The sequence below is a fragment of the Bufo gargarizans genome, chromosome 11 (genome assembly GCF_014858855.1).
Source record: "Bufo gargarizans isolate SCDJY-AF-19 chromosome 11, ASM1485885v1, whole genome shotgun sequence".
NCBI classification, from domain to species: Eukaryota; Metazoa; Chordata; class Amphibia; order Anura; family Bufonidae; genus Bufo; species Bufo gargarizans.
In genome coordinates, this window is record NC_058090.1 from 25,577,526 (window position 1) to 25,604,183 (window position 26,658).

General features: G+C 45.8%; 1 protein-coding gene across 1 annotated transcript in view; it reads right to left on the reverse strand.

Moving 5' to 3' along the window:
• Window positions 1-9,080: 9,080 nt before the first annotated feature.
• The window catches only part of KCNK13 (potassium two pore domain channel subfamily K member 13), a 42,881-nt gene continuing 25,303 nt past the window's right edge, over window positions 9,081-26,658 (reverse strand). Inside the window, exon 2 of the mRNA XM_044271560.1 lies at window positions 9,081-9,973. Within this exon, the coding sequence (XP_044127495.1) occupies window positions 9,081-9,973 (893 nt within the window). The remainder of the gene's footprint in view (window positions 9,974-26,658) is intronic.

A 26,658-nucleotide genomic window follows, 5' to 3' on the forward strand; every position in this document is an offset into this window, starting at 1 on the left:
CTGCAGTTTGAGGATGCCTGTCTTAGACATTTCACAAGTGTTCTTGTTATCTTCTCGACTCCTCTGCAGCGACAACTGAGGGTTTTTTCTCAGCAGTACTTTCCAGCATTCATCTCGTCTTCAAACTTTTACATTAATCCAGAAAATCGGCTTAATTAGCAGCCGGTGCCTGAGACTAATCTTCGATCGTTTCACCAAATCAGAGAAGACTGTTGAGTTTCCAAGTGTTCAGAGGGCGAAGACGTCTCATTCCGTAACCCCCCGCAAGCACAGCGCCAAAGTGATTCATGGGATGGCAGGAGGATGGGCGTAGTAGTGCATCCAGTACCGCAAAAAAGTATCACTCTAGAGAGAATAGTGGTCAGCCTGAACTGTTTCCTGAGCGAGAGGTTGTCGATGATTTCTTCAGCTGGAGAATGGTTGTCGATTTCTTGATCTTGAGAATGGTTGTCGATAGGGATGAGTGAATCGACTTCGGATGAAACATCCGAAGTCGATTCGCATAAAACTTTGTTTCAATACTGTACGGAGCAGGAGCGCCATACAGTATTAGAATGTATTGGCTCCGATGAGCCGAAGTTATTGCTTCGGCGAAGTCTCATGAGACTTCGGGTAATATCTTCATAAATAAATTTGTACTGTAAAAAAACATTTCGCAGGTTCGGTTCCAAGGTTTCAAGTCGATTTGCTCATCCCTAGTTGTCAGTGAATGATATCTTTAACAGGAGAATGTTTTTTGATGATTTCTTGAACAGTAGAATGGTTGTCGATATTTTTTTTGAATAGAATAATAGTTGCCAATGAGTTCTTGAGAAGAAAAATGGTTGTCGATTTCTTGAAAAGGAAAACGTTTATTTATTTTTTTTTGTTTGTTTTTTTGTACAGGAGAATGGTTGTCAATGATTTCCTGAAGATGAGAATGGTTGTCGGTGATTTCCTGAAGAGGAGAACGGTTGTCGATGATGTCTTAAAGAGGACAATGGCTGATGATGATGTCTTAAAGAGGACAATGGCTGATGATGATGTCTTAAAGAGGACAATGGCTGATGATGATTTCTTGAAGAGGACAATGGCTGATGATTTCTTGAAGAGGACAATGGCTGATGATGATTTCTTGAAGAGGACAATGGCTGATGATGATTTCTTGAAGAGGACAATGGCTGATGATGATTTCTTGAAGAGGACAATGGCTGATGATGATCCGAGGCTCCGTTCCCAGGTTACTTTTTCCCAATATGCAAATTGGGCCTTTGGTGCAATAAGGGCGTCACGATTGCTCTTATTGCACCCAAGCTTGATTAATTTCAGTGGCTAGCCCTCCCTCGTTGCTTTGATTGACATGGTCAGGCAGTGGCAAAGCAGCAAGAGAGGGGGCTATCCACAGAAATGAGTGGAGCTTGGGTGCAATAAGAGCAATGGTAATGCCCTTGTTGCACCAAAGACCTAATTAGCATAATAAGAATAAGGATCCTAACTTGGGAACGGATCCTAGGATAAACAAAAGAAAAGAAGCGTTTTAATCAGATGAATCACAGCTATGTGTATATGCAAACAATTTGATAGGGAGGTCGCTTGTGACAGATTACCTTTGAAGAGAGACTCCAGATCCACACCACTTCTTCTATGCAACCCCATCTAACTTGTCTCTTAGAGAAAACGAATCCAGTTTCTGTCCGCCATCTTGATTGTGGAAATCAATGGCTGTAGGAAGCTGCTCTGGTAACTACACGTTCATTAAACTTCAAGATAAAGAAAAGGCCCACGAGAGGCGTCAGACTGTCTCCTGTGCAGCAGCATGCAGCATGTCACATGCAGTGTGCAAACTCCATCCATTGCAGAGAATAACAGTGATGATTGTTTGTGAACCGCCTTACATCATCTAGAGCAGGCATGCTCAACCTGCGGCCCTCCAGCTGTTGTAAAACTACAACTCCCACAATGCCCTGCTGTAGGCTGATACCTGTAGGCTGTCTGGGCATGCTGGGAGTTGTAGTTTTGCAACAGCTGGAGGTCCGCGAGTTTGAGATGCCTGATCTAGAGGAAAGCAGTAGACATGGAGCTGAGAAGTTTGGCAGTTGTCATGTTACCCAGTGCATAATATAATATAATGATGCGCATATAAGACTTGTATGCACCGGGACAGGAAAAGTAGATTCAGTGCCTGCAAAGCAGATCTAGAATTGTCTGGCAATTTCCATAATAAGTGGTTATCTGTGGAAGTGAATACTGATGAGCAGTGTAATGAGGACGGGATTAGTGGATGTTTTAGCCTCATCTGTGGTAATTGTGGAGTTATTGCGCTCGGCCCGATCTCCCAAGAACCTTCAGGTTTTTTCTTCTTTTGCCTTGTCCAGAGCTTCAGTGCAAAGAATATATTCAGCCGTTGCACTTGAGCTTGATGAGATTTCCAGGGCTTGTACTGAAGAGGTGCGGCTGCTAAAGACGGAGTAAATTACAGGTTGGTGTGGTCGCCCTGACTAGACACAGAGGGAATATTAGCCAGGATGATGGAAAGATGATCAGCAGCAGAATAAGGTGGGGGCCGCATAAGGGCTCTTCTGAAATGATGAATTCATATTCTTCATAACAATGGTACAGCAGGGGCCCTGATGCAAGGGCCCCTTCCCCATGATAGCAGTAGGAGACTCTTGGCATCATGTAGATCTCCTCGGCATGTGCACTGCTATCTACAGTACATATCATAGGACTTTCTGTATATGGGGGCACTTTCCGGTGGGCATTGTACATAGTGCAATCTCTAGCAGGCACCATACATGTAGGCACTTGTAATGACCCAGAGTGCCATTACCATTCCACACCCCGCTACTGTCTCCTATGGGCTAACACAGTGTCATCTTATGCATTTATTTCAGTCCACTAGAATATGCATTGCTATTTCTATGCAACTGTTATTGTTCATGTAATGTACCTGGTTCACCAGAAGGTGGCAGAGCTACATTTGCAGAGGATGAAACCTTCTTACCATTCTCTTCTCTCCCGCTAAGGAGGAGATTAGTTAGTTAGCGGTCAGTCTAGCTTACCCCCTGCTTGAGGAAGGAAGCGAGGTCTGGGCACGTCGCCATTTGATGTGCCCACGCCAAGCCCTGTCTAAGCCAGCTAGAGCACCTTCAGCTCTGCTGGATATGGAGGCCACAGCTTGAAGCCTCTGAAGACAGGAGGAGAAGATTTTCCTTGGACAAATCTAGAGTCAGACTACAGAGAGAAGTTGCAGCATACAGCTAAAGTAAAGTTGTACAGCAGAGACATAGAGCAACTGATGTAGCAGAGTTGAGTTTGTTTGCCTGCCAGAGTTGATGCTAACGCCTGCTGGGAACCAAGAAAAAGTCTGTAAACCGTTTGGAGAGACGTTTATGTAAAGTAAAGCTGTTTTTCAACTTCATCACTAGGTCTGAACTCAATTTATTTTTTCATCCCACAATTCAACTACTCCTTCTGCTCTGCTCCAGACGACAACGCCTGGGGTTCAGTGTATCCAGGTAGGAGCACCGTGACACGTGCACACAAAACATTGGGGGACATTATAGGCCCCCCTATACCACTCGGCCATTCCTACATCTGGGTACCATCTACTACATTACTAAAAAGGGGCCCTGTTCCGTTGTTTCCTCACTGCAACTGGCGCCACGAAAAATATTTACTTTAAGGGACCCCTGGCCGTTGCCGTGTGTCGCACACTCACTGGCAGGCACCGTAAATATAGAAACTCTCTGGCAGGCACTGTACATAGGACAATCTTTAGCAGGCATCATACATGTGGGCACTCACTGGCACGCACTGTAAATGCAGGAACTCTCTGGTGGGCACCGTACATGGGACAATCTGTAGCAAGCACCATACATGCGGGCACTCACTGGCAGCACTGTATATGGGGGCACTCTCTTGCAGACACTATGTATTGAGCACACTTATCTAAATGTGGGGGGCATTCTTTGGCAATGCTGTGCAATTGGCACAGGCCAGTAGGCACTGTATATAACAGGGGCACTCTCTGGTAGCCACTTTACATTGGGCACACCCTGGCAGGAATTGTGCCCAAGAAATGTGCATTTGGCATTCTCTGGCCTGCACTGTAAATGCAGGAACTCTCTGGCAGGCACCGTACATGGGGCAATCTCTAGTGGGTACCATACATGTGGGCACTCACTGGCAGGCACTGTAAATGCAGGAACTCTCTGGCAGGCACCGTACATGGGGCAATCTCTAGTGGGTACCATACATGTGGGCACTCACTGGCAGCTCTGTATATGGGGGGACTCTGGCAGGCATTGTACAAGATGGACATGTTATCAGGCAGCCATCTTTGGTGCAGTCACCTTCACATGCTCATAAATATGGTATCCATCTTCTGGCTGTCTGAGCAGGCGGTCTGTCATCCCAGATATTTCAGCTGATAACCTTTTATCACATGACGGGCAGCAATCAGCCATGAGCAAGACCTATAATAATCTCTGCTTCAATCAGGTCCTTTCATCTTCAGGCGTCGCAGCAGGAGTCCGGTGACCCCTCACTGTCCGCCTGTGCGTCACAGAATCTTCTATAACTGAGGTTTAATGAGAAATCATCAGATACTGGAGCAGCAGAAACCAGTGCCAGAGTCCACCCCGACCTACAAGAGGTGAGACCACATACAAAAGAAGGATGAGACATAGAAACATCCACCTGAGTCATCTGATAAACCAAAGGAGCCTCCTGGTGTTAGAGAGATATGAGCTAGATAGACGAGGTAGAAAGTAGATAGATAGATACACACACTGAACAAAAATATAAACGCAGCACTTTCGGTTTTGCTCCCATTTTGCATGAACTGAACTCAAAGATCTGAAACATTTTCTACTAACACAAAAGACCCATTACTCTCAAATATTGTTCACAAATCTGTCTAAATCTGTGTTATTGAGCGCTTCTCCTTTGCCGAGATAATCCATCCCACCTCACAGGTGTGGCATATCAAGGTGCTGATTAGACAGCATGAATATTGCCCAGGTGTGCCTTAGACTGCCCACAATAAAAGGCCACTCTGAAATGTGCACAGTTTTGCCTTACTAAGGGGTGGGGGCGGGGTTCAGAAAACCAGTCAGTATCTGGTGTGGCCACCATTTGCCTCACGCAGTGCAACACATCTCCGTGGCATAGAGCTGATCAGGTTGTTGATTGTGGCCTGTGGAATGTTGGTCCACTCCTCTTCATAGACTGTGCGAAGTTGCTGAATATTGGCAGGAACTGGAACACACCTTCGTATACGCCGATCCAGGGCATCCCAAACATGCTCAGTGGGTGACATGTCTGGTGAGTATGCTGCCATGCAAGAACTGGGATGTTTTCAGCTTCCAGGAATTGTGTACAGATCCCTGCAATATGGGGCCGTGCATTATCATGCTGCAACATGGATGAACGGCACAACAATGGGCCTCAGGATCTGGTCACGGTATCTCTGTGCATTCAAAATGCCATCAATAAAATGCACCTGTGTTCGTTGTCCATAACACACGTCTGCCCATAACCCCACCGTCACCATGGGCCACTCGATCCACAATGTTGACGTCAGCAAACCGCTCACCCACACAACGCCACACACGCTGTCTGCCATCTGCCCTGAACAGTGAAAACCGGGACTCATCCGGGAACAGAACGCCTCTCCAACGTGCCAGACGCCATCGAATGTGAGCATTTGCCCACTCAAGTCGGTTACGATGACGAACTGCAGTCAGGTCCAGACCCCGATGAGGACGACGAGCAGATGAGCTTCCCTGAGACGGTTTCTGATAGTTTGTGCAGAAATTCTTTGGTTATGCAAACCGATTGTTGCTGCAGCTGTCTGGGTGGCTGGTCTCAGACGATCATGGAGGTGAACATGCTGGATGTGGAGGTCCTGGGATGGTGTGGTTACACGTTGTCTGCGGTTGTGAGGCCGGTTGGATGTACTGCCAAATTCTCTGAAACACCTTTGGAGACGGCTTCTGGTAGAGAAATGAACATTCATCGCACGGGCAACAGCTCTGGTAGACATTCCTGCAGTCAGCATGCCAATTGCACGCTCCCTCAAACGTTGCGACATCTGTGGCATTGTGCTGTGTGATCAAAGTGCACATTTCAGAGTGGCCTTTTATTGTGGGCAGTCTAAGGCACACCTGTGCAATATTCATGCTGTCTAATCAGCACCTGGATATGCCGCACCTGTGAGGTGGGATGGATTATCTTGGCAAAGGAGAAGCGCTCACTAACACAGATTTGTGAACAATATCTGAGAGTAATGGGTCTTTTGTGTCTGTAGAATATGTTTCAGATCTTTGAGTTCAGCTCATGCAATAATGGGATCAAAAACGAAAACCGTTGCGTTTATATTTTTGTTCAGTGTAGATATGAGATAGATAGATATGAGAGAGCGATAGATAGATACTGTAGATAATAGATAATAGATAGATAGATATACCACACCACACCATGTTCTTTTCTATAATCGCCTTTTTAATCTATACAAAAATAGTATTGATATCTTCTTCTTCACTTTCTGTCATTTACAAACCCTATGAAGAGGTAAAACACTCCCTGACAACCTGACAACCATCTGACGATCAGAAGCGACAATGTGCAGCCTCTTATTGCTGGCGGCTGCGTCGTACAAATCCCTCAGTGACACTTGAGATTATTCCTGATGCGCTGGGTGTCCACTACCGAGATGTCACCTGCTCCATAAAATAATTAAACCAAACCGGGGAATTCAGGGCGCTGGTTGTCATGGCGATACGGAAATCTAGAGAGAACACCATGTGAACAGGTGCCAGCCTCACGTACATCCACCTTGTGTTACAGCAGGGTGAAGCCCGAGGTGTTCAGAGGGGAAGACTCCTCAGCGGAGCCCATGGAGGGTCTGGTGTGAAGGATACACTTCAAACCTTAAAGGAACGGCGTCAGCCTAACCCTATACACCCAGTCTCATCAATGGAATATGACTGAATTCTAAAAATCTCAGCTTGCTGTCAGTGAATACAAACACTGACATCCAGGCTCATTCTGACCTAATACTTCTCACAGCTGGTTTGTTACACTTGTATCCTGATTTGATTTTTTTCATTATCCAATGATTCAGCTTCACGTACATTAGACTGGACTGGTCCTTTAAGATCACGGTGGCGCTGAGTAAGTGCTGATTCGCCTTCAGACTGGTCTAACAAAATAAGATTATACAAGTTATCCTCTGATACTTTCCATTACTTATACTGATCTAGAATCACATTGTCTTATACTCCAGTCACATCCAGAGCTGCATCCACAATACAAACGTGGAATTCTTTAACACTGAAGGACACCCACCTAAGCAGCTTAAAGGGGTTGTGTCTCTTCGAAGATTGGTGGCATATAGCTAGGATATGGCACCAATGTCTAGAACAAAGCTCCCTCCGCTTATTTCTATAGGAGTGCCAAAAATACTGAATACCAAAAAGTGCTGGCGTGGTGCGGTCTCCATTCATCTCTATTGGACTTCCGAAAATGGGCGAGCACAGCACTCAGCTATTTTCATCGCTCCAATAGAAAAAAATGGAGGGCGTTTAAGCATGCAGGGTGCACTCTCCCAAACTTTGGGCGCTCCATTCCAGAGATAGGTGTTGGTTCCAGAGGCGGGATCTTTCTAATATTGGTGGCATATACTAGCGATATTCCACCAATGTTTGAGGTGAGAAGACCCCTTTAAAGAGGACCTCTCTGCTTCTCTAACTACTTGCATACTCCTCATAATAACAATCATGGAACATCTTTTCATATGACTCTGTTATGCCATTCCTCTATTATTCCTTCTAGAAGTTATAAATGAATTACCTGTTTGCAGTAAAGATCCACCAGGGTTACCAGTGCGTATGTGTGTGGTCTGTACATCAGGATCAGAAGAGGATAAGTAATGTAATGTATGTACGCAATGACTCCACCAGCAGAATAGTGAATACAGCTCTGGAGTAATGAAATGTAAGTGCAGCTCTGGAGTAAGTGCAGCTCTGGAGTATAATAAGGGATGTAACTCTGGATCAGTACAGGATAAATAATGTATGTACACAGAGACTCCACCAGCTGAATAGTGAGTGCAGCTCTGGAGTATAATAAAGGATGTAACTCAGGATCAGGACAGAATAAGTAGTGTAATGTATGTACACAGTGACTCCACCAGCAGAACAGTGAGTGCAGCTCTGGAGTATAATACAGGATGTAACTCAGGATCGGTACAGGATACGTAATGTATGTACACTGAGACTCCACCAGCAGAATAGTGAGTGCAGCTCTGGAGTATAATAAGGGATGTAACTCAGGATCAGTACAGGATAAATAATGTATGTACACAGAGACTCCACCAGCAGAATAGTGAGTGCAGCTCTGTATTACAATAAAAGATAAGTAATGAAATGTATGCAAACAATGACTCCACCAGCAGAATAGTGAGTGCAGCTTTAGAGTATAATGAAGGATGTAACTCAGGATCAGTACAGGATAAGTAATGTATGTACACAGTGACTCCACCAGCCGAATATGGAGTGCAGCTCTGGAGTATAATACAGGATGTAACTCAGGATCGGTATAGGATAAGTAATGTTTGTACACTGTGACTCCACCAGCAGAATAGTGAGTGCAGCTCTGGAGTATAATACAGGATGTAACTCAGGACCATTACAGGATAAGTGATGTAATGTAATGTGCACAGTGACTCCACCAGCAGAATAGTGAGTGCAGCTCTGGAGTATAATACAGGATGTAACTCATGATCAGTACAGGATAAGTTATGTAATGTAATGTGCACAGTGACTCCACCAGCAGAATATTACTACTAATATATGGGACGCCAATCCTGGGACATGTGCACCGCCACGCCATATCCGCAGTGCCGACTGATCTACAACATATCCAACAGCAGAATAGTGAGTGCAGCTCTGGAGTATAATACAGGATATAACCCTGGATCAGTACATATCAGACTCTGTATCATTGTGTCACATTCATCCCCTGTGGACACAATGTATCGCACACATCCTCAGCAGGTAAATGACAGAACAGTCTATTGTCTGCACCCAGAACATTCACCTGTCCACACTAGTCTCTGCAAGTCTGTTATTCATAATCGCTAATGCCCCCACACCCCCTGAGAAGCCATTGTGCCTGGAGCTTGTGCCGATTTGCCGCGGGCAGCCGTTGGCCGTCTCCGACAGCTGTTTCTGCATGATGGCCAAGGAGACTTTATTAGAGGCCAGGAAGTCTTTCATGGAGATCATCTCCCCGGACATTCTCCTGCCATCCGTCTCACTCTCGTAGACGCCGTCCGTTTCTATAGAGATGTTGCGCCTCGTCCGTACATTTCCCGGCATCACCGCATTCCTCTTGGTCCTGAATAGTTTTCTTTGGCATTTTTGGCAGCAGCGACATTCCAGTTTTTTTAATATCCAGTTGACGCATTGTTTTATGACTATGGAGATGACGTTGAATAGAGAGTAGATACAGCACACCCCCATGAAGATGAAGATAAAGTTGCCGCATCTGTAAAGTCCTTGGTTCTCGTATTTGGCTTTCTGGCTACTGACCATATCCCCAAATCCTATAGTGCTGAAGGCAACGAAGCAGAAGTAGAGGGAGTCAAAGTATCCCCATCCTTCAATGGGCGAGTACATGGCGGAGGCACAGCAGGATATAATAATGGACGCCAGGCATAATATAAGCATCACGTAATACACAGACGGCTTCCATCCAGCCAGACTGTCCACCTCGGAGTTACCTGATCCTCGACGCGTTTCGGGTGGCATGCCGCCTTTCCTCCTGAGCTGCCTCTCGTGACAGGATTTCATGATGTAAGCTATGACTGTAATCAGACGCTCCAGGAAGAGGTTAAAAAACAAGATGGTGGCAGCGCATCCGATGAGGCCGTAGAAAATCAGGAAAATCTTGCCGGTAATGGTGGCCGGAGTCGTCATGCCAAACCCTGTAATAGAAGCAGAAGACAGCAGGTCAGTGGTGATAAGAAGACACTGTAACCGCGCACATACAGAAGATGAGGTGGAGGAAACGTCAGGCGACGCTATTGTAGCCTCCGTGTTTCATTACAGGGATATAATGTGAATCGAGGTACAAGAAGTCTCGTTCCTCCCGGAGCAAAGCGTCCAATTTAATCATTTCTAAGTGTTCATTACAGACTCGTCCCGCTAATTATACCTCGCGGCCGTCCTGTGGGATTCACAATCGGAAAGTCTGGAGAAGTTACCGAACAAAAGGGAATCTCAGTGTAGAGAGAAAACAAACGATCCCAAACACTGGGGGCAGGCAAATGTCATCGGAGACGGAGATGTGCATCCCCTACAGAATCACCACCATTCATCCAGGTCTCTTAAAGGGCCATGCCCCCCCAAAAGTCACATGACACTTAAAAATGTAAGTTCCTAAGTCGTCGTATGGTGTGGACCATAACAATGCTCATATAGGGTATACTGAATGGTATACAAATCTGTACTCGTATGCAATGTTCAGACCCCCTCGTTTACTCTTAATGGTTGCTTAGCCTAGGCGCAGGGCCGTCTTTAATATTGATTGGACCCTGGGCAAAAATTTACTTGGGCCCCCTGGATCCCGCCTTCCCACACCCTAGCATGCAATCATGCCCTCCACCACAACACACACACAAAAAATCCACACACCTGGTAGAGTCCAGTGATATAAATACTTCCAGTTCTCAAGACTCCAGCGGCTCAGGATCAGTGCTCTGGGCAGCTGGGCTCAGGCTGGAAGTGGGCACCGCTCTGCAGGAAGGAGACCGGGGCTCGGCTCACCCTAGTGTTACAGTGCACCCCAGCACCCCACAGTATGCAGTATAGCACCCTATAGTATATAGCACCACACAGTATGCAGTATAGTACCCCACAGTATATAGTAGAGCAGTATAGCAGCCCACAGTATACAGCACCTCACAGTATACAACATCTCACTGTATACAGCACCCCAAACTATACATGATACAGCCCCCCACACTATACAGTACAGCAGTATAGCACTCCACACTATACCGCACCCACAGTATACAGCCCCCCACAGTATACAGTACAGCAGTATAGCACTCCACACTATACCGCACCCACAGTATACAGCCCCCCACACTATACAGTACAGCAGTATAGCACTCCCCCCCCACTATACAGGCCCCCCCACACTATACAGACCCCCAACAGTACACAGCCCACCACACAGTATACAGGCCACCCCCCCCCACAGTATACAGCCCACCACACAATATACAGCCCATTACACAATATATAGCCCACCACACAATATACAGCCCACCACACAGTATACAGCACCCCACTATACAGTAGCTTACAGTATATTAGTATAACAGCCCCTGTCACCTTTTTCTGATGTAATCTTTACACAAAAAAGCTCCACAGTTAACTTCTGCAACCTCAGTAGGACCTGTGATGACCTCATAGCCATGTGACCAGTAATTGCTAGGTTACTGGTCACATGGTAATGATGTCATTAAGGTCCTAGAGCAAAACTCATTAAGGTCCTAGAATTAAGATCATTAACACAGTAGGATAATGATGCCTGTGTAGCCGACAGCCTGACACCCGGGGCAGTAGCTAGCAGGGCTCAAGAGGCAGCTGCCTTGGGCCCCCCAGGAGCAACTGGTCCCAGGACAGCTGCCCCTTTTGCCCCTTGGTAAAGACGGCCCTGCCTAGGCATCAGTGTTTACAGCAGCCCTGGAATTCTATTTATGTACCCTTTAAGTGGCTGGGGATGTTAATATTGATGACCTATCCTATATCTGATTAGTGAGGGTCTGATCTGCCTAGTGAATAATCAGTTCATTGCGTACCCAGACACAGGGGGTCATTTATTAAGGGACTTGCGACTATTTCAGTCATAAAAATAGTTGCAAGTGGCTTTATTGAGCTGATCAGTAGGGGTGGTATGACATGGACCCCCAATCAAACAATGAAGGCTATCAGTATTAAAGTTCCCGTAAACCCCTTTAAGGTGGACCAAAGAGCTGACAATCTGTCCCCCTCTCCCGACAACCTGTGTAATGCACGTGCTCAGCTGAATTGATGATACAAACGATAACCATTGAAGAATAAACAATGTAACCAATACTAATGATGAGAGTAATGATACCAATAATAACTCATCATCCGCTGTGAAGTAACAGATGATGCTGCTGCTCGGCCATGATGAGGACAGTGTGAGGACTTTGTCCAGGGTGTCACACAGCAAGTGACAGGTCAGGGTGACCCACGTGTCCTGCAGACGGCCTCCTCCCGAAGAGTCTGAAGTGACAGAGGCCTGGGAACATCACATATCATATCATAAAGGTACAATGACCTATTTATGATTATAATGGGGGTGCAACAATGTATTAAACTATATATTTATAAACAAAGATTAAAAACAGATCTCCAGACCCCTCCCCTTATTTTGTGTTAAAGGACATCTGTCAGCAGTTTTGCACCTATGACACTGGCTGACCTGTTACATGTGCACTTGGCAGCTGAAGACATCTGTGTTGGTCCCATGTTCACATGTGCCCGCATTACTAAGAAAAATGATGTTTTATTATATGCAAATGAGCCTCTAGGAGCAACGCGCGGTGGGGGGGGGGGGGGCGCCTTTGTCGGTACACCTAGAGGCTCTGCTCTCTCTGCAACTGCCGCACCCTTTGCACTTTGAGTGACAGGTCCAGGTGTGATGATGTTTTCCTTGCTTGGCCCTGTCTTTTAAAGTGCAGGGGGTGTGGCAGTTGGAGAGAGAGTTGCTAAGAGTAATAGCAATGCCCCCATTGCTCCTAGAGGCTCTGGCCCTGTCAAAGTAGAGAGGAAGCAGCAGTTGCAGTGAGAGCAGAGCCTTTAGGTGTAACAGTAACGCCCCCGTTGCTCCTAGAGCCTAATTTGCATATATTAAAACAATATTTCTCAGCACTGCGGGCACATATGAACATGGAACCAACACAGATGCCTTCAGCTGCCAAGAGCACATGTAACAGGTCAGCCAGTGTCATAGGTACAAAACTGCTGACAGATGCCCTTTAAAGATATAGAAAAATTTGGAAATGGGGTTCAGGCCCAACGACTCCTTCAGTCCCCACCACAGTCATGATCATGTCTATATGTGATGTCACAACATGATTCTGTCTGGGCTTCCCCTTAAAGGGAACCTGTCACCGGTATTTTGTGTATAGAGCTGAGGACATGGGTTGCTAGATGGCCGCTAGCACATCCACAATACCCAGTCCCCATAGCTCTGTGTGCTTTTATTGTGGGAAAAAACGATTTTATATACAGTCATGTGAAAAAATTAGGACACCCTTTGAAAGCATGTGGTTTTTTGTAACATTTTTAATAAAAGGTTATTTCATCTCCGTTTCAACAATACAGAGAGATTAAAGTAATCCGACTAAACTAAGAAAACTGAAGAAAAGTCTTTTCAAGATCTTCTGTAAATGTCATTCTACAAAAATGCCTATTCTAACTGAGGAAAAAGATAGGACACCCTTGCCCCTAATAGCGAGTGTTACCTCCTTTGGCTGAAATAACTGCAGTGAGACGGTTCTTGTAGCCATCTACCAGTCTTCGACATCGGTCTGAGGAAATTTTACCCCACTCCTCAATGCAGAACTTTTTCAGCTGTGAGATGTTTGAGGGGTTTCTTGCACGAACAGCCCTTTTCAAGTCACCCCACAGCATCTCAATGGGATTCAAATCTGGACCTTGACTTGGCCATTCCAGGACTCTCCATTTCTTCTTTTTCAGCCAATCTTTGGTTGATTTACTAGTATGTTTTGGGTCATTGTCATGTTGCATGGTCCAGTTCCGCTTCAGCTTTAATTTTCTAACTGATGGTCTCACATGTTCTTCAAGCACCTTCTGATACACAGTAGAATTCATCGTGGATTCTATGATGGTGAGCTGACCAGGTCCTGCTGCAGCAAAGCAGCCCCAAACCATGACACTTCCACCTCCATGCTTCACAGTTGGTATGAGGTTCTTTTCTTGGAATGCTGTGTTTGGTTTACGCCAAACATGTCCTCTGCTGTTGTGTCCAAATAATTCAATTTTGGACTCATCTGTCCAAAGAACATTATTCCAGAAGTCCTGGTCTTTGTCAACTTTATATCTGGCAAATGTCAGTCTGGCCTCGATGTTTCTCTTGGAAAGCAAAGGTTTCCTCCTTGCACACCTCCCATGCAAGTTAAACTTGTACAGTCTCTTTCTGATTGTAGAGGCATGTACTTCTACATCAACAGTAGCCAGAGCCTGCTGTAGTTCTCGAGATGACACTTTAGGGTTTTTGGAGACCTCTTTTAGCATCTTGCGGTCTGCTCTTGGGGTGAACTTGCTGGGGCGACCAGTCCTGGGCATGTTGGCAGTTGTTTTGAAAGCCCTCCACTTGTAGACTATCTTCCGGACAGTGGAATGGCTGATTTCAAAATCTTTTGAGATCTTTTTAAATCCCTTCCCAGACTCATAGGCTGCTACAATCTCTTTTTTCTGAAGTCCTCTGACAGCTCTTTTGCTCTCACCATGGTGCTCACTCTCACTTCAACAGTCAGGAGCACACCAAACTAAATGTCTGAGGTTTAAATAGGGCAAGCCTCATTCAACATGCAGAGTAACGATCTACTAATTATGTGCACCTGGTGTGATATACCTGTGTGAGATCTGAGCCAATTTAAGAGGGAATACATGTGAGGGTGTCCTATCTTTTTCCTCAGTTAGAATAGGCATTTTTGTAGAATGACATTTACAGAAGATCTTGAAAAGACTTTTCTTCAGTTTTCTTTGTTTAGTCGGATTACTTTAATCTCTCTGTATTGTTGAAACGGAGATGAAATAACCTTTTATTAAAAATGTTACAAAAAACCACATGCTTTCAAAGGGTGTCCTAATTTTTTCACATGACTGTATATGTAAATGAGGCTTCTAACGTTTCTGGAGCCCAGCCACGCCCACTGTGAAGGAGCCCAGCACCGCCCCACATCCTCCGAATCTCCTCCTTGCCCCCCGACATCGCAAAGCTAAAGCGCCGTAATCTCGCGATGCACGAGCTAGAGCATGCGCAGTGTCGGCATAGAGTTCCTTCCCTGTGCTGGCATCAGCCTCAGGGAACGAACTGTGCATGCGCTAGCTCGCGCATCGTGAGATTACGGCGCTCTAGCTTTGTGACGTTGGGGAGCAAGAAGGAGATTCGGAGGATGCGGGGCGGTTGTGTTAATATAATGTGATATGCCTGTATTTTGTATTTTATCTCCTGTCATATTCTCCATGTCACAATGTGATTTGACATGCAAATATCCTTTATACAGGCCTAGTCAGGGTGCACTACACTCGATTCTCCACAGGATGGAGCAGTGTCAGTGAGTATAAATAGCTTAGCTCAGACCTAAGTTAGGCTGTGCTGTGCAGTGCAGTTGTGTGCTGTGCAGAGCAGTTCAGTTCCTGGTTAAGGTGAATCCAGACCAGTGCAGATGAGCTCAGGTAAATGCAAGTGAGAGTTCAGTTGAATGCAGTTCTCTCATGAGCCTTCAAGAAAGCAGCAGCAATGTAGCTGAATATCTGGAGGAAGGCCTCTTCCTAGCCTCTCTACTCTGTCCCTGTCGGTTCCATAGCCCAGGGTTAAGGCCTGCAAGTATTCTTCCTAGAGGTGAGCAATCCACTCCTATAGATCGCTCTTCCAGGGTGACCAATGTCTGAACTATATGCAGCCGAGTATTCGAGGAATTATCACGTTTATGCAAGACAAAGGATTAGCAAGATAGCCATTACCTGAGGACTTATTAAGCACCTTTGTATTTGGTGTAGGAGATAGCATGAAGCATCTACATCTCCAGTTTAAATCCTGAGGACAGTCAGGCCAACTGTCAGAACAGCATTGGAATAGAAGTTTCAGGATTCAGAAAAGCACCTTTTTATTCAAGGATTAGGATCAGGCCGGAGTTGTGACCAGTGTAAGACTTTCATTATTACCAGCTTTTTCAGATCGTGAAAACTCAGATCCGACAGTATATTCTAAGGCCCCTTTCACACGGGCGAGATTTCCGGTGGGTGCAATGCATGAGGTGAACGCATTGCACCCGCCCTGAATCTGGACCCATTCATTTCTATGGGGCTGTGCACATGAGCGGTGATTTTCACGCATCACTTATGCGTTGCGTGAAAATCGCAGCATGCTCTATATTGTGCGTTTATCACGCAATGCAGACCCCATAGAAGTGAATGGGGCTGAGTGAAAATCGCAATCAAGTGCGGATGCGGTGCGATTTTCACACATGGTTGCTAAGATGACAGTCTATTCACTGTATTAATTTCCCTTATAACATGGTTATAAGGGAAAATAATAGCATTCTTTAATACAGAATGCATAGTAGAAGGTCAATTGAGGGTTAAAAAATAAAAAATAATTAACTCACCTTCTCCTCTTAATCACGTAGATGCCGGTCTCTTCTTACTTCTTTAATCATGAGCTGCTGGCTAAAGGACCTGTGGTGACGTCAGATCACATGGTCCAATCACATGGTCCATCACCACGGTGATGGATCATGTGATTGGACCATGTGATATGACGTCACCACAGGTCCTTTTATGCTTGCCTCCATATAAAAGGTACTGGCGTCACGATTACAAGGGACATTGCCACTGGCACATTAATACAGACCATCAAGGGCACCTCAAACCAACATCTGGCCAGTGTCCCTTACACCAGAGTGTGCCCCAGAGCATCCTTGTGCCATTCTCCTTTTCACTTATGCGAGCCTGCCCAGGGACGACATAACCGTGAGTAACCAGAACTGTATTTACCTCGGCCCACCTCACACCGTGACCTCACACATAATTCCCCTGCAAGGTCTGGCATACCGCACGGTGCTGGGCTCCTTCACAGTGGGCATGGCTGGGGTCAGAGTAAGAGAACGCTGGACTCATCTCTCAAGCATGGAGGAGACAGGACTCATCTAAGGTTAATTTACATATCTATAAAATCGTTTTTTTGACACAATAAAAGCACACAGAGCTATGGGGACTGGGTATTGCGGATGTGCTAGCGGCCATCTAGCAGCCCATGTCCTCAGCTCTGTACACAAAATCCCGGTGACAGGTTCCCTTTAAAGAGCCTCCTGTTCACTCTCACTCCATCACTGCAGCCAATCAGACGATTCCCTAGAAGTGGACGTTACCGAGATGAAGTGGAAAACCCGAAAAAAATCGAGGGACAATAAATGCTGCATCTGAAAGGTCCTAGAGCATCTAGAACCAGATGCCACTATTGTCCCTGAAATTAATTTAAATCCCCAAATATATATATATATATATAAATTGAGACGTTTAACTCTTTGGTGTAAGGTAACAACTAAAACCCAGATTCATTAAATCTATCTCATAAATTTAGAAGAAATTAAGGATTAAAACCATCACCCAAGGGCATATGTACCGGCTATGCAGCTGCTATGGGACCCTTGGAGAGGGGGGCCCATCCCGACTGGTCCCGTCCCCTTTGGTGGGGGCTCTGGTATACAGGGATCCAACCGTTTGGAGGCTGTTGTTGATATCTGGCCCGGTTTATATAATGGAGCCATATCTCTGGGGTCTATGCACCACTTTGTCATCATGGCGCAGGTACTGCATCGTTCTCCTGCACGCTCTGGCGGTTTATGTAATTCTTTTTAAACTGCGTCTCCCCGAGGATCTACTGGTAATTTCCTAATGGCAGCTTAAAAGCTGAGAGAGAAGTAGAAATCACTTTAAAGTGACTCTCCGCTGCTCGTCGATATTAACTTCGGCAGCGTCAGTCAATCCACTCAGAATTTTACCTCCACATAGAAACGTCAACATCTCAACCTGTGAGCTGAAGATTCCTCTGAGAGCCAAGACAGTCTTTCGCACCGCAATAAGGGGTTCATATGAAAGCTGAGAGCAACAAGAGTCCAGTCCCCAGCCCAGGAAAGTGACAGCAGAGTGCTACAATACAAGACTCTCCTAAATCCTGAAATACTCTGTGCTGCTAGGGGCAGGGCCGTCTTTACCAAGGGACTGCCCCAATATTAAAGACGGCCCTGGCTAGGGGTCCCTGCTTGTTCCACTGTGTAACCTCTGAATAGATATAGAGTACCAAAATACTCAGCGCTGCTGGGGACCCTGCTTCTTCCAGTCTGTAATCTTCCATTGGATCAGCACACTCCTCTCCTGAAATACTCTGTGCTGCTGGGGACCCTGCACCTTGCCCTATGTAAACCATCTGTCGGTGACATCCGACTAGATAAGCATACTCTCCTCCTGAAATACTCTGTGCTGTTAGGGGGTTTCTGCTCCTTTTAGTATGTAACCATCAGTCTGTAACCTCTCATTGAATCAGCACACTCCTCTGCTGAAATACACTGTGCTCCTGTGCACCCTGCAGTCTTCACAGACTGCAAGGTGCAGGGTCCACTGGAGCACAGTGTATTTCAGCAGAGGAGTGTGTATAATCTGCATATCAATTTCCTCAAATACTTTGTGCTGCTGTGGAACTTGCTCCTTCCACTATGTAAACTATCAGTCTGTCATCTCCCATAAAATCTGCACTGCACATCAATTTCCTTAAATGCTCTGTGCTGCTGTGGACCCTGCTCCTTTCACCATTAAAGGGATTATGCACGCAACCGAACCTGTTTCGTGGCCCGCAAATCACGGATCCCAGCCTGCTGCCGTTTTATTTTCACACTCCTCTAGAAATGTCCTATCCTTGTCCCCAGAACAGAAAAGAATAGGACGTGTTCTCTCTTTTTTTGTGGGGCCACGTTACTGACGTGCGGATGAGGACAGCACGGAATGGGTCCTCAAAAAATGCGTCTCGGATGCGGACAAAAACTACGGCCGTGTGCATGAGCCCTAACTCTCAGTCTGTGATCTCTCATAAGATTAGCAGGGTCCTGTCCTCAAATACTCTGTGCTGCTGCTTTCAGTGACCTATGCTCAATTTTGTTGTCAACGGTTAAAGACTTTCTGTTTGAGGGGGGATGGGGTAAGAATCCTTTGCAATTTCATCTCCTTGAAGCGTCACTTTCATCAAATAAGAATTTCATTAAAATCCTGGTGCTGGTGATCAGAACTTCTGCCTCAGATCGTCAGACACGAATGTTGCTGCTACACAGATAACTTTTCCATCGAAACATCAATGGTTACCGTGGAAACAAGCCGCAGATGCAAATGTGGGCACCTCGGAGGAAGAGCTGGGTGCTCATGGAGCAGCGCCAAGAATGAACATTTCTGGCGCTATCACCTGCAGGGCAGCTGGCCAGTAAAGGGGCCCCACGTAATATGTGAGTCAAAGGACCCCCGGCTGATCCCTAGGAGTAGGGGGCTTTATTCCCTCTTCTCTCGATAGATGTTACATTGTAGCAGAGGGTTAGTTTGTTTTTCTCCATTGACTCCAGTGGGCAAAAATGGTGTGAAAACCCCCCGCTGGGCAGCGACTGGAGCGATGATGACAATACTGGCAACAATGTAGCGACTGCGCTCCTCGTCCTCACCGTATGAGATGCAAATGTTATAAATGCTTTATGCATTTGCAACACTTCCAATTTCTACAATTTACCTTTTTTTTAGCATTTTTCGTAACAACCAGTTCACATGTAGGGTCCCTGTGAGAGCGGCAGACTGAACGCTCAAAAAACGCCGTACTCTCTCCGTGAACGGTCCCGATAGCTCCCTCCTGACTTCGGCGAACGACAGGCGAGCGGCGGCCGCAGTCATTAGCGGCAAGAAGCGTCTCACTGGCTGCCCGTGGAGCTGACGGCGGCTGGATTAAGGCGCAAGGTCTTGGTTACATAATTAAGAGAACGTCTTGCTGCTCCCCATTGATTTTCGTAGAGGCGCTTGTACAGTACAAGTTTCCTTTCTGAGGAGGCCACTGGGAGACGGCGAGATGTCAGGAGCTGCGAACTTTACCAAAAGCAGCTGCGACATCGAAAACCACAAGAAATATCGCCATTCACGATGGATCCTTGTCCGGAAACCTGGTCTAATATCCTAACAAATTTAAAGGAGGCCTCTGCTTTTATTTAAGTCAAAATTCATTACTGTATAATGAAACGCTCTACAACTTTTTTACATTTGTTACCATTTCCAAGAGCTCTGCTTGCTGTCAATGAATAGAAAGTTCTTGTTTATGTCCAGAGGCTGCACAGACCTAACACGTCCCTCAGCTGAGGGTTTGCTACAATTCTATCCCAGTCTTGACAATCCTCTGTGTTCTCAGGATGAGCCCCTCCCAAGTAGTAGTGCATGAGATTATAGGAAGACACAGAAAAAAAGTGAATGTAAATGCAATACATGTTAGAAAACTGATCGCTGCAATCATAACACCTCCCATAGGAGCCGTCGGGGGTGACCCAGCTTTCCCAGAGCCCTGAATAGAAAATTATTTTGAATTTTACAATCCCCCTATCCCCCTTAATATCTAAGCAGAATCTTCATTCAGGAGCCTGGGAAAGCTGGATGCCAATGCTTGTGGAGAGTTGTATTGGTAGCGGTGTCCCTTGTCACCTGGCTTATGGGTGTGGGGGCAGAACTAGATGTATTTACTATTCAGTAGTTTGGGAAAGTTGGACGCCAATCCTTGTTGGAGCCCATATTGGTTGCCACCCAGCTTTCCCAGGAACAGATAAATGAAGAAACTTCTGACAATGGGCATGAGAAGTTAAAGCGAGTGATTTATGAATTCATATATTCCGGTTCTGCCTCTTCCTCCAAGTGTCGCTGCGTTTTCAGACGTCGCCATCAGGGGGATTGCTCGTGATTGCTCATCTCAGCCCAAATTGCGCCTCTATTATCAGATCTTCCTTTAATCTTCGCTCCGCGCTCAGAGTGATCCGGAGAATATCATCATCCTCCTTGATAATCTTTCTATTCTTCACATTCTCAGCGCTTATTCCGTATTGTGTTCCCCTTAGAATTGACCTTTGTTATAGAATAGGAGCGTTTTCTGCCAGGCGGCTGATATCAATCACCAGCGGCTGACCGAGAGACACGGACTCCGCTGATTAACCCCTTCAGGACTGACCGAGGTGTGCCTGCAACAATGTAGCAGCAACAATCCTGATAATTTCTTACAGCGTATCGGTCTGAGATGGTATAGAAAGGATTTGATTTTAACAAACTCCCACCTTCCAGATGTAGTCAGTCAGGTTGTGTGTTTTGCCAATGTGTAATATTTCATTTGCATCAAGCAGAGATCTTGAAAATGTTGAAGATTTGGAACAACAAGGCTACTAGAAAGTTGCTGAATTTTGATGAAAGAGGTTTTCCTGTTTTATTCAAACAAAGCTTCACCGCCTATATGAAAAGTTCTACATCTTACTCTAGACTTTGTGTTATCGATCCTGAGCATTTTCAAGACCTCTGCTTGCTGCGAGTGAATGAAAATATTCCTGTTTACATATAGAAGCAGTAAATCTGTCCATAGCCGGTCCTGCTCCCAGCTGAGGCTACTTTCACACTAGCGTTTTTCTTTTCCGGCGCTAAGTTCCGTCCTAGGGGCTCAAATCCGGAAAAGAACTGATCAGTTTTATCCCTATGCATTCTGAATGGAGAGTAATCCATTCAGGATCCATCAGGATGTCTTCAGTTCAGTCTTTTGACTGATCAGGCTTTTCAGAAAACTGTAGCATGCTGTATTTTTACCTCCGGCCAAAAATCCGGAACACTTTGACTGAACGCCGGATCCGGCCTTTTTCCCATTGACTTGCATTAACGCCGGATCCGGTGCTGTGTGTCCCGTCAAACCGGATCCGGCTTTTGCATGTTAAACCCGAAAAATGTGGAAAAAAAAGTTAAAGTCCATAAATGGCGGATCCGTTTTTTCCAATGCATTTTTTCAGTGTGATCAAAATCCTGATTAGGATTCAAATGTAATCAGTTTTCACACGTTTTTCTGGATCCGGCGGGCAGTTTCCGGTGACGGAATTGAATGCCGGATTCAAACAACGCTAGTGCGAAAATAGCCTAAGAAGTAGACACAACTGTATCCAGACTACACAATGCTCTGTGAGCTAAATATATCAGCAGCACAACTCTCTCTCTCTCTCTCTCGCTGCTGGTCTGCTACAATGTATCAGTCTGGAATCCAGACTGTTTAGCTCAGAGAGCATTGTCTAGACTGGATACAATTGTTAGTTGAGAGTGATGCCCAGGTTTACAGCTTCTAAATGTAAAAACTGTTCTCACTCATTGACTGTAAGCAGAGGTCTTGAAAATGGTGTGGAACTGAAACACATTAATTGCATATTAGAAAGATGTAGAACTTTTAAAGAGCATCTATCAGCATTATCAACCCTATTAAATCAGGTATACAGCAAGGTAGGGTGGATAGTGCTGATAAAAAGGATACCTTGATTATGACTCTCCGTGGCCCCATTATTTATATGCAAATGACTTAACTGGAGAACCGGGGGGCTGGCCAGAGCCCTCAGAGCACCAGTTTGTCCCTGGATTGGCAGGTCTAGTCTTCTAGTGCTGCATCTTCTGGTGCTAGGAGAGCAGACGCACTAGAAGACTAGCCCTGCCAATCCAGGGAAAGGGGGGAGGGACTGAAGCTGAAGGAGGTGTAACAAGCTGGTGCTCCGAGGGCTTTGTCCAGCCTCTCAGTGCTCCAGTTAGGTCATTTGCATATAAATATAAATTTAGTTTTCTCAGTAATGGGGCCACGGAGAGTCATAATAAGGGTATCGTTTTTATCAGCATGGACCCTAGCAGGCTGTATGCTGGTTTAATAGGGTTGATCATGCAGACAGATGCTCCTTATTGATACTATAGAATTGGAAAACGAATCATTGCTCATCCTGATGAACAGAATTCAAGAAGTACAGTTAAGACTGATCACAGGGACAGCAATACTAGGGGAAACTATCCCAAATCACTGACTGTGTCCCATTAACCTGTTCTCTGCCATGGCCTGACACAGCCTTGAGTTTGGCGCTCTTTTTCATCATCAGGCTGCATCAGATGCACTTGTATCCTCCAGAATCCGGTCTCCGCTTCTCCTCCGCCAGCCCGGGCCTGCAGGTACATATCCAATTTCACACTGATACATTAGTATCACACTTAGGCGAGTCTTCATTTCCATCCACCCGCACCATTCTATATAAGGACACATTTACAGGTCTCCTAGGCAGTGTGATATTGCCCTAGACAGATCTCAAGCCGCAAGCTCTTAAATAGACAAATCCATGTCTGAGTCTCACAGAGGTCTTCAAGGGGAACTCCATCTCAAACCCATTTGCTAATTATCAATGTGATAACGTATCACTGGAGTCACGTACAGTGGCGTTACATTGTGATCAGATGCCCATATGATCTATGCACCTTATACTACGGTAATTACTATTACTGCTGACAACCAGCCTCTTTATATGGTATCTAAGAGGTTGTCACAGCACCACCCTCTGTTGCTGACATCACTGAATATAATAGTAATATAATTACATTGTGATCAGACATGAAATCTACACATCGTACACTACAATAACTGCTATTTCATCTATTATTGCTGACAACCAGCCTCTATATCATGTCTGAGAGGTAGTCACAGCCCCGCCCCCTGTTAGGGTCCATTCACACGTCCGCAAAATGGGTCCGCATCCGTTCCGCAATTTTCGGATCCGCATAACACTTACGGACGTGTGAATGGACCCTTACTGACATCACTAAATACAATGCAATAGTAAAAGGTAACACCACAGGTAACATATGGTCATAGCCCTACGTTATTACCCTTCATATCTGGGATACTTCGCCTGTGTGAGCATTCTGAGTTAAGAGGTTTAAGAACATTTCCTTGAACTGTTGGCCGTGGATCCCGGCTGACTCACCAGCCGCCTGACGCAGGACTTACGTTTCTGATGCAATCAGCAAAATGAGAAAGGATAAAACTGTGAATGATGTTGATAAATGCCGAACGTGACAATATCCGGCACCTGACGCTGAATGTGACCACCGCGACCTCGCCGTAGTCTAATCGCGGACACCAGCGGATTGGTTTGGATATTGTGATTGCGTCTCAGCCAAATAATTCTGCGGACGACACATACAATTAGCGAGTCCCCAGCGCTCATCCCCGCTCCGGTAAATTACTCTCCTCCAGCCCCTGAGCGTTCCCCTAATTAGATTTTTTCTCTTTGGGGAAAAAGCCAATTTGCAGCTGGTGTTGAAGGAAATGGAGAGGTGGCGGTAACTGGAGGAATGATGGGAGGAATACTGGGAGTCATCCTGAAGCAGGGTCCAACTGGCCCACCAGTGGGCCCAGTCTCTGACTGCAGCCATAGTGGGCCATTTACAGCTGCCTTTGAAGCCAATCACCTGCCACTAGGGTCTATTTAGTTCATTCAAAACCTATTAGACTTTATTATTGATATAGAGATTGAACCCCAAGAATAATTTCCAGTGATGGACCCAAGGAACCCCAGTTCGACACAGTCCTGAAGGCACAGCGACCCTGGCCTAAAAACTCAATGGTGTGTAGGAGGTCTTGAAGTTAAAGGGGAACTCCGCTGAAAAAAAACTATATCCCACTGCTGCCATGTCACAATCACTGAGGGTAAAGAAGCTGAGATATGAGGAGCTGTTTGTTGAGGTCTTCACAATGCATTGTTATTGGTTGAGCTGACATGGAGGAAACAAAGTAGTCATCGATGACCAACTTGTCCCCTGACCTGTTATAGGAAGAGAGCTGCAACTGGGAAGACATGTCCCCTGACCTGTGATAGGAAGAGAGCTGCAACAGAGAAGACATGTCCCCTGACCTGTGATAGAAAGAGAGCTGCAGCAGAGAGGACACAGATCCTGAGAAAGGACATGCCTTCTGAGCTGTGACACGGAGATGGCAACAGTAGAAAGGACACATCCCCTGGTAAAGGACATGCCCCTGAGGTGCCAGTATGAAGCTAATCTAGCAGAGCAATGAATGGGGAGATCTCTGGATCCATGTGAGGTGCAGGGCTGGTCCTCGTTTTGTTAGAAAGAGATTGTCATGTCCTATATGATGTTGGATTATTTTGTTTTGCATTAATCATGGGGTAACCCTTTACAGCTCGATGTCTGTTTGCTCTGAGCTACATATAAGGAAAGGAATTACACAACCCCCTCCATAAGACTCAGCTCCCCTACACCACACAGGCTTAGCATGACGTTAGCGTGTCTACTGCAGTCCGCCGCATAGTCAGTTGGAGACTGGAGAGGATTTGCATAGATTTGCATGGTATTTACATTTCATTCTGTACATATGATAATGCTATAATGGTGTCAGAAGACGAGTTTGGCACCTTCCTGTAATTGTCATGCCATATCTGAAGTTGCCCCGCGTCCCTTCTCTGGAATTTCTAATAGTCATCCACTGAAATATCTTACTCCTTCTACAAATCCGGCATAAAACCCCCCTCTCTCCTACAACGGTCAGTCTTTACTGAAGTTCTGGCATTCTTTTCATGAAAGAGGAAGCTCAGGATGAACAGATATGGCTTCCTTTGTGCATGGAATTCTGTTCTGACAACTATAAATAAATTAAAAAGACATGTGTGAACCAAGCAATACGACACAGGTCCCATCACTCATTTCCGAAAATAAACATGAATTGTCTTGAATATTTCGGCCCCTTGAGCATCACGGCTGGATATTTACATGTCACATACAGCAAACCTCCCTCTTGCTAAAAAAAACAAAAACAAAAAAAACCCGCTGAACAATTTTATTTGTAGAACCGCTAGGAGGATGCGAAGCCGTCATTTTCGCCATTCAGCGCAGGCCTGTACAATTAGCGGGTCCATGTAATTAAGTGGGATGCAGACAAAGGCGCGGCTCTGATTAACAGCAACAAAACGCCGCTGCTGATGCAATTTCTCTAAACGCTTCCAGCCTGGAAAGGAGTCGGGGCTTAACCCCTCAGCTGCCACTTCCCGCCTGGCGACATTTTTGTCTTCACCGTTTGGAGGCGTTATTGGACGTCATTATGTTTTTGAATTTTATTTTTCCCCCGAAGCGTACTATGTTCTGGGTATGGCGTATTTTTTTTTCTGGTGTATTTCCCATAGGAAAAATGCCAGTAAAAAAAGGTTGCAAAAGCAGCGTGTGAAAGAGGCCTATGGAGGTCCCTACGTGGCACGTTCTGGCCACGGGATCTGCGTGCGTTTTACCAATAATCTGAAACAACTGCAGGTACAGATGCAACCTGGCACGCAGATACTTGACTGTGCCCACACACCAGGTGCACCTTAGACCATGGGCGTGGTGACGTTGTTTTCTCCAAACATGATGTCCGCGACGGCCTCTCCGCCGAACGGATGAGGATATATTTTTTTGTTTTAATCCCTGATTAACCTGATAGGCTAAATGTGATTCTCAGATGCCGCAATCAGTATTAAACATGGCAATGATGCGGGAAAGGGGGGGGGGCGGCGGCGGAATCGCCGTTCCCCTTCATTGCACCCGCTCCATACAATGGAATGTGATTCGTTACAAAGAAGTTTGTAACTAATCAAAATCCTTGATAAAATTCGGCTAAATTTTTAAAAACTTCGCTCATCTCTACCTCTTTCACATGAAGCTCTTTCACATGAAGCCCCACCCTTTCTGATAAGCCCCACCCCTTTGCAAGCAAGTT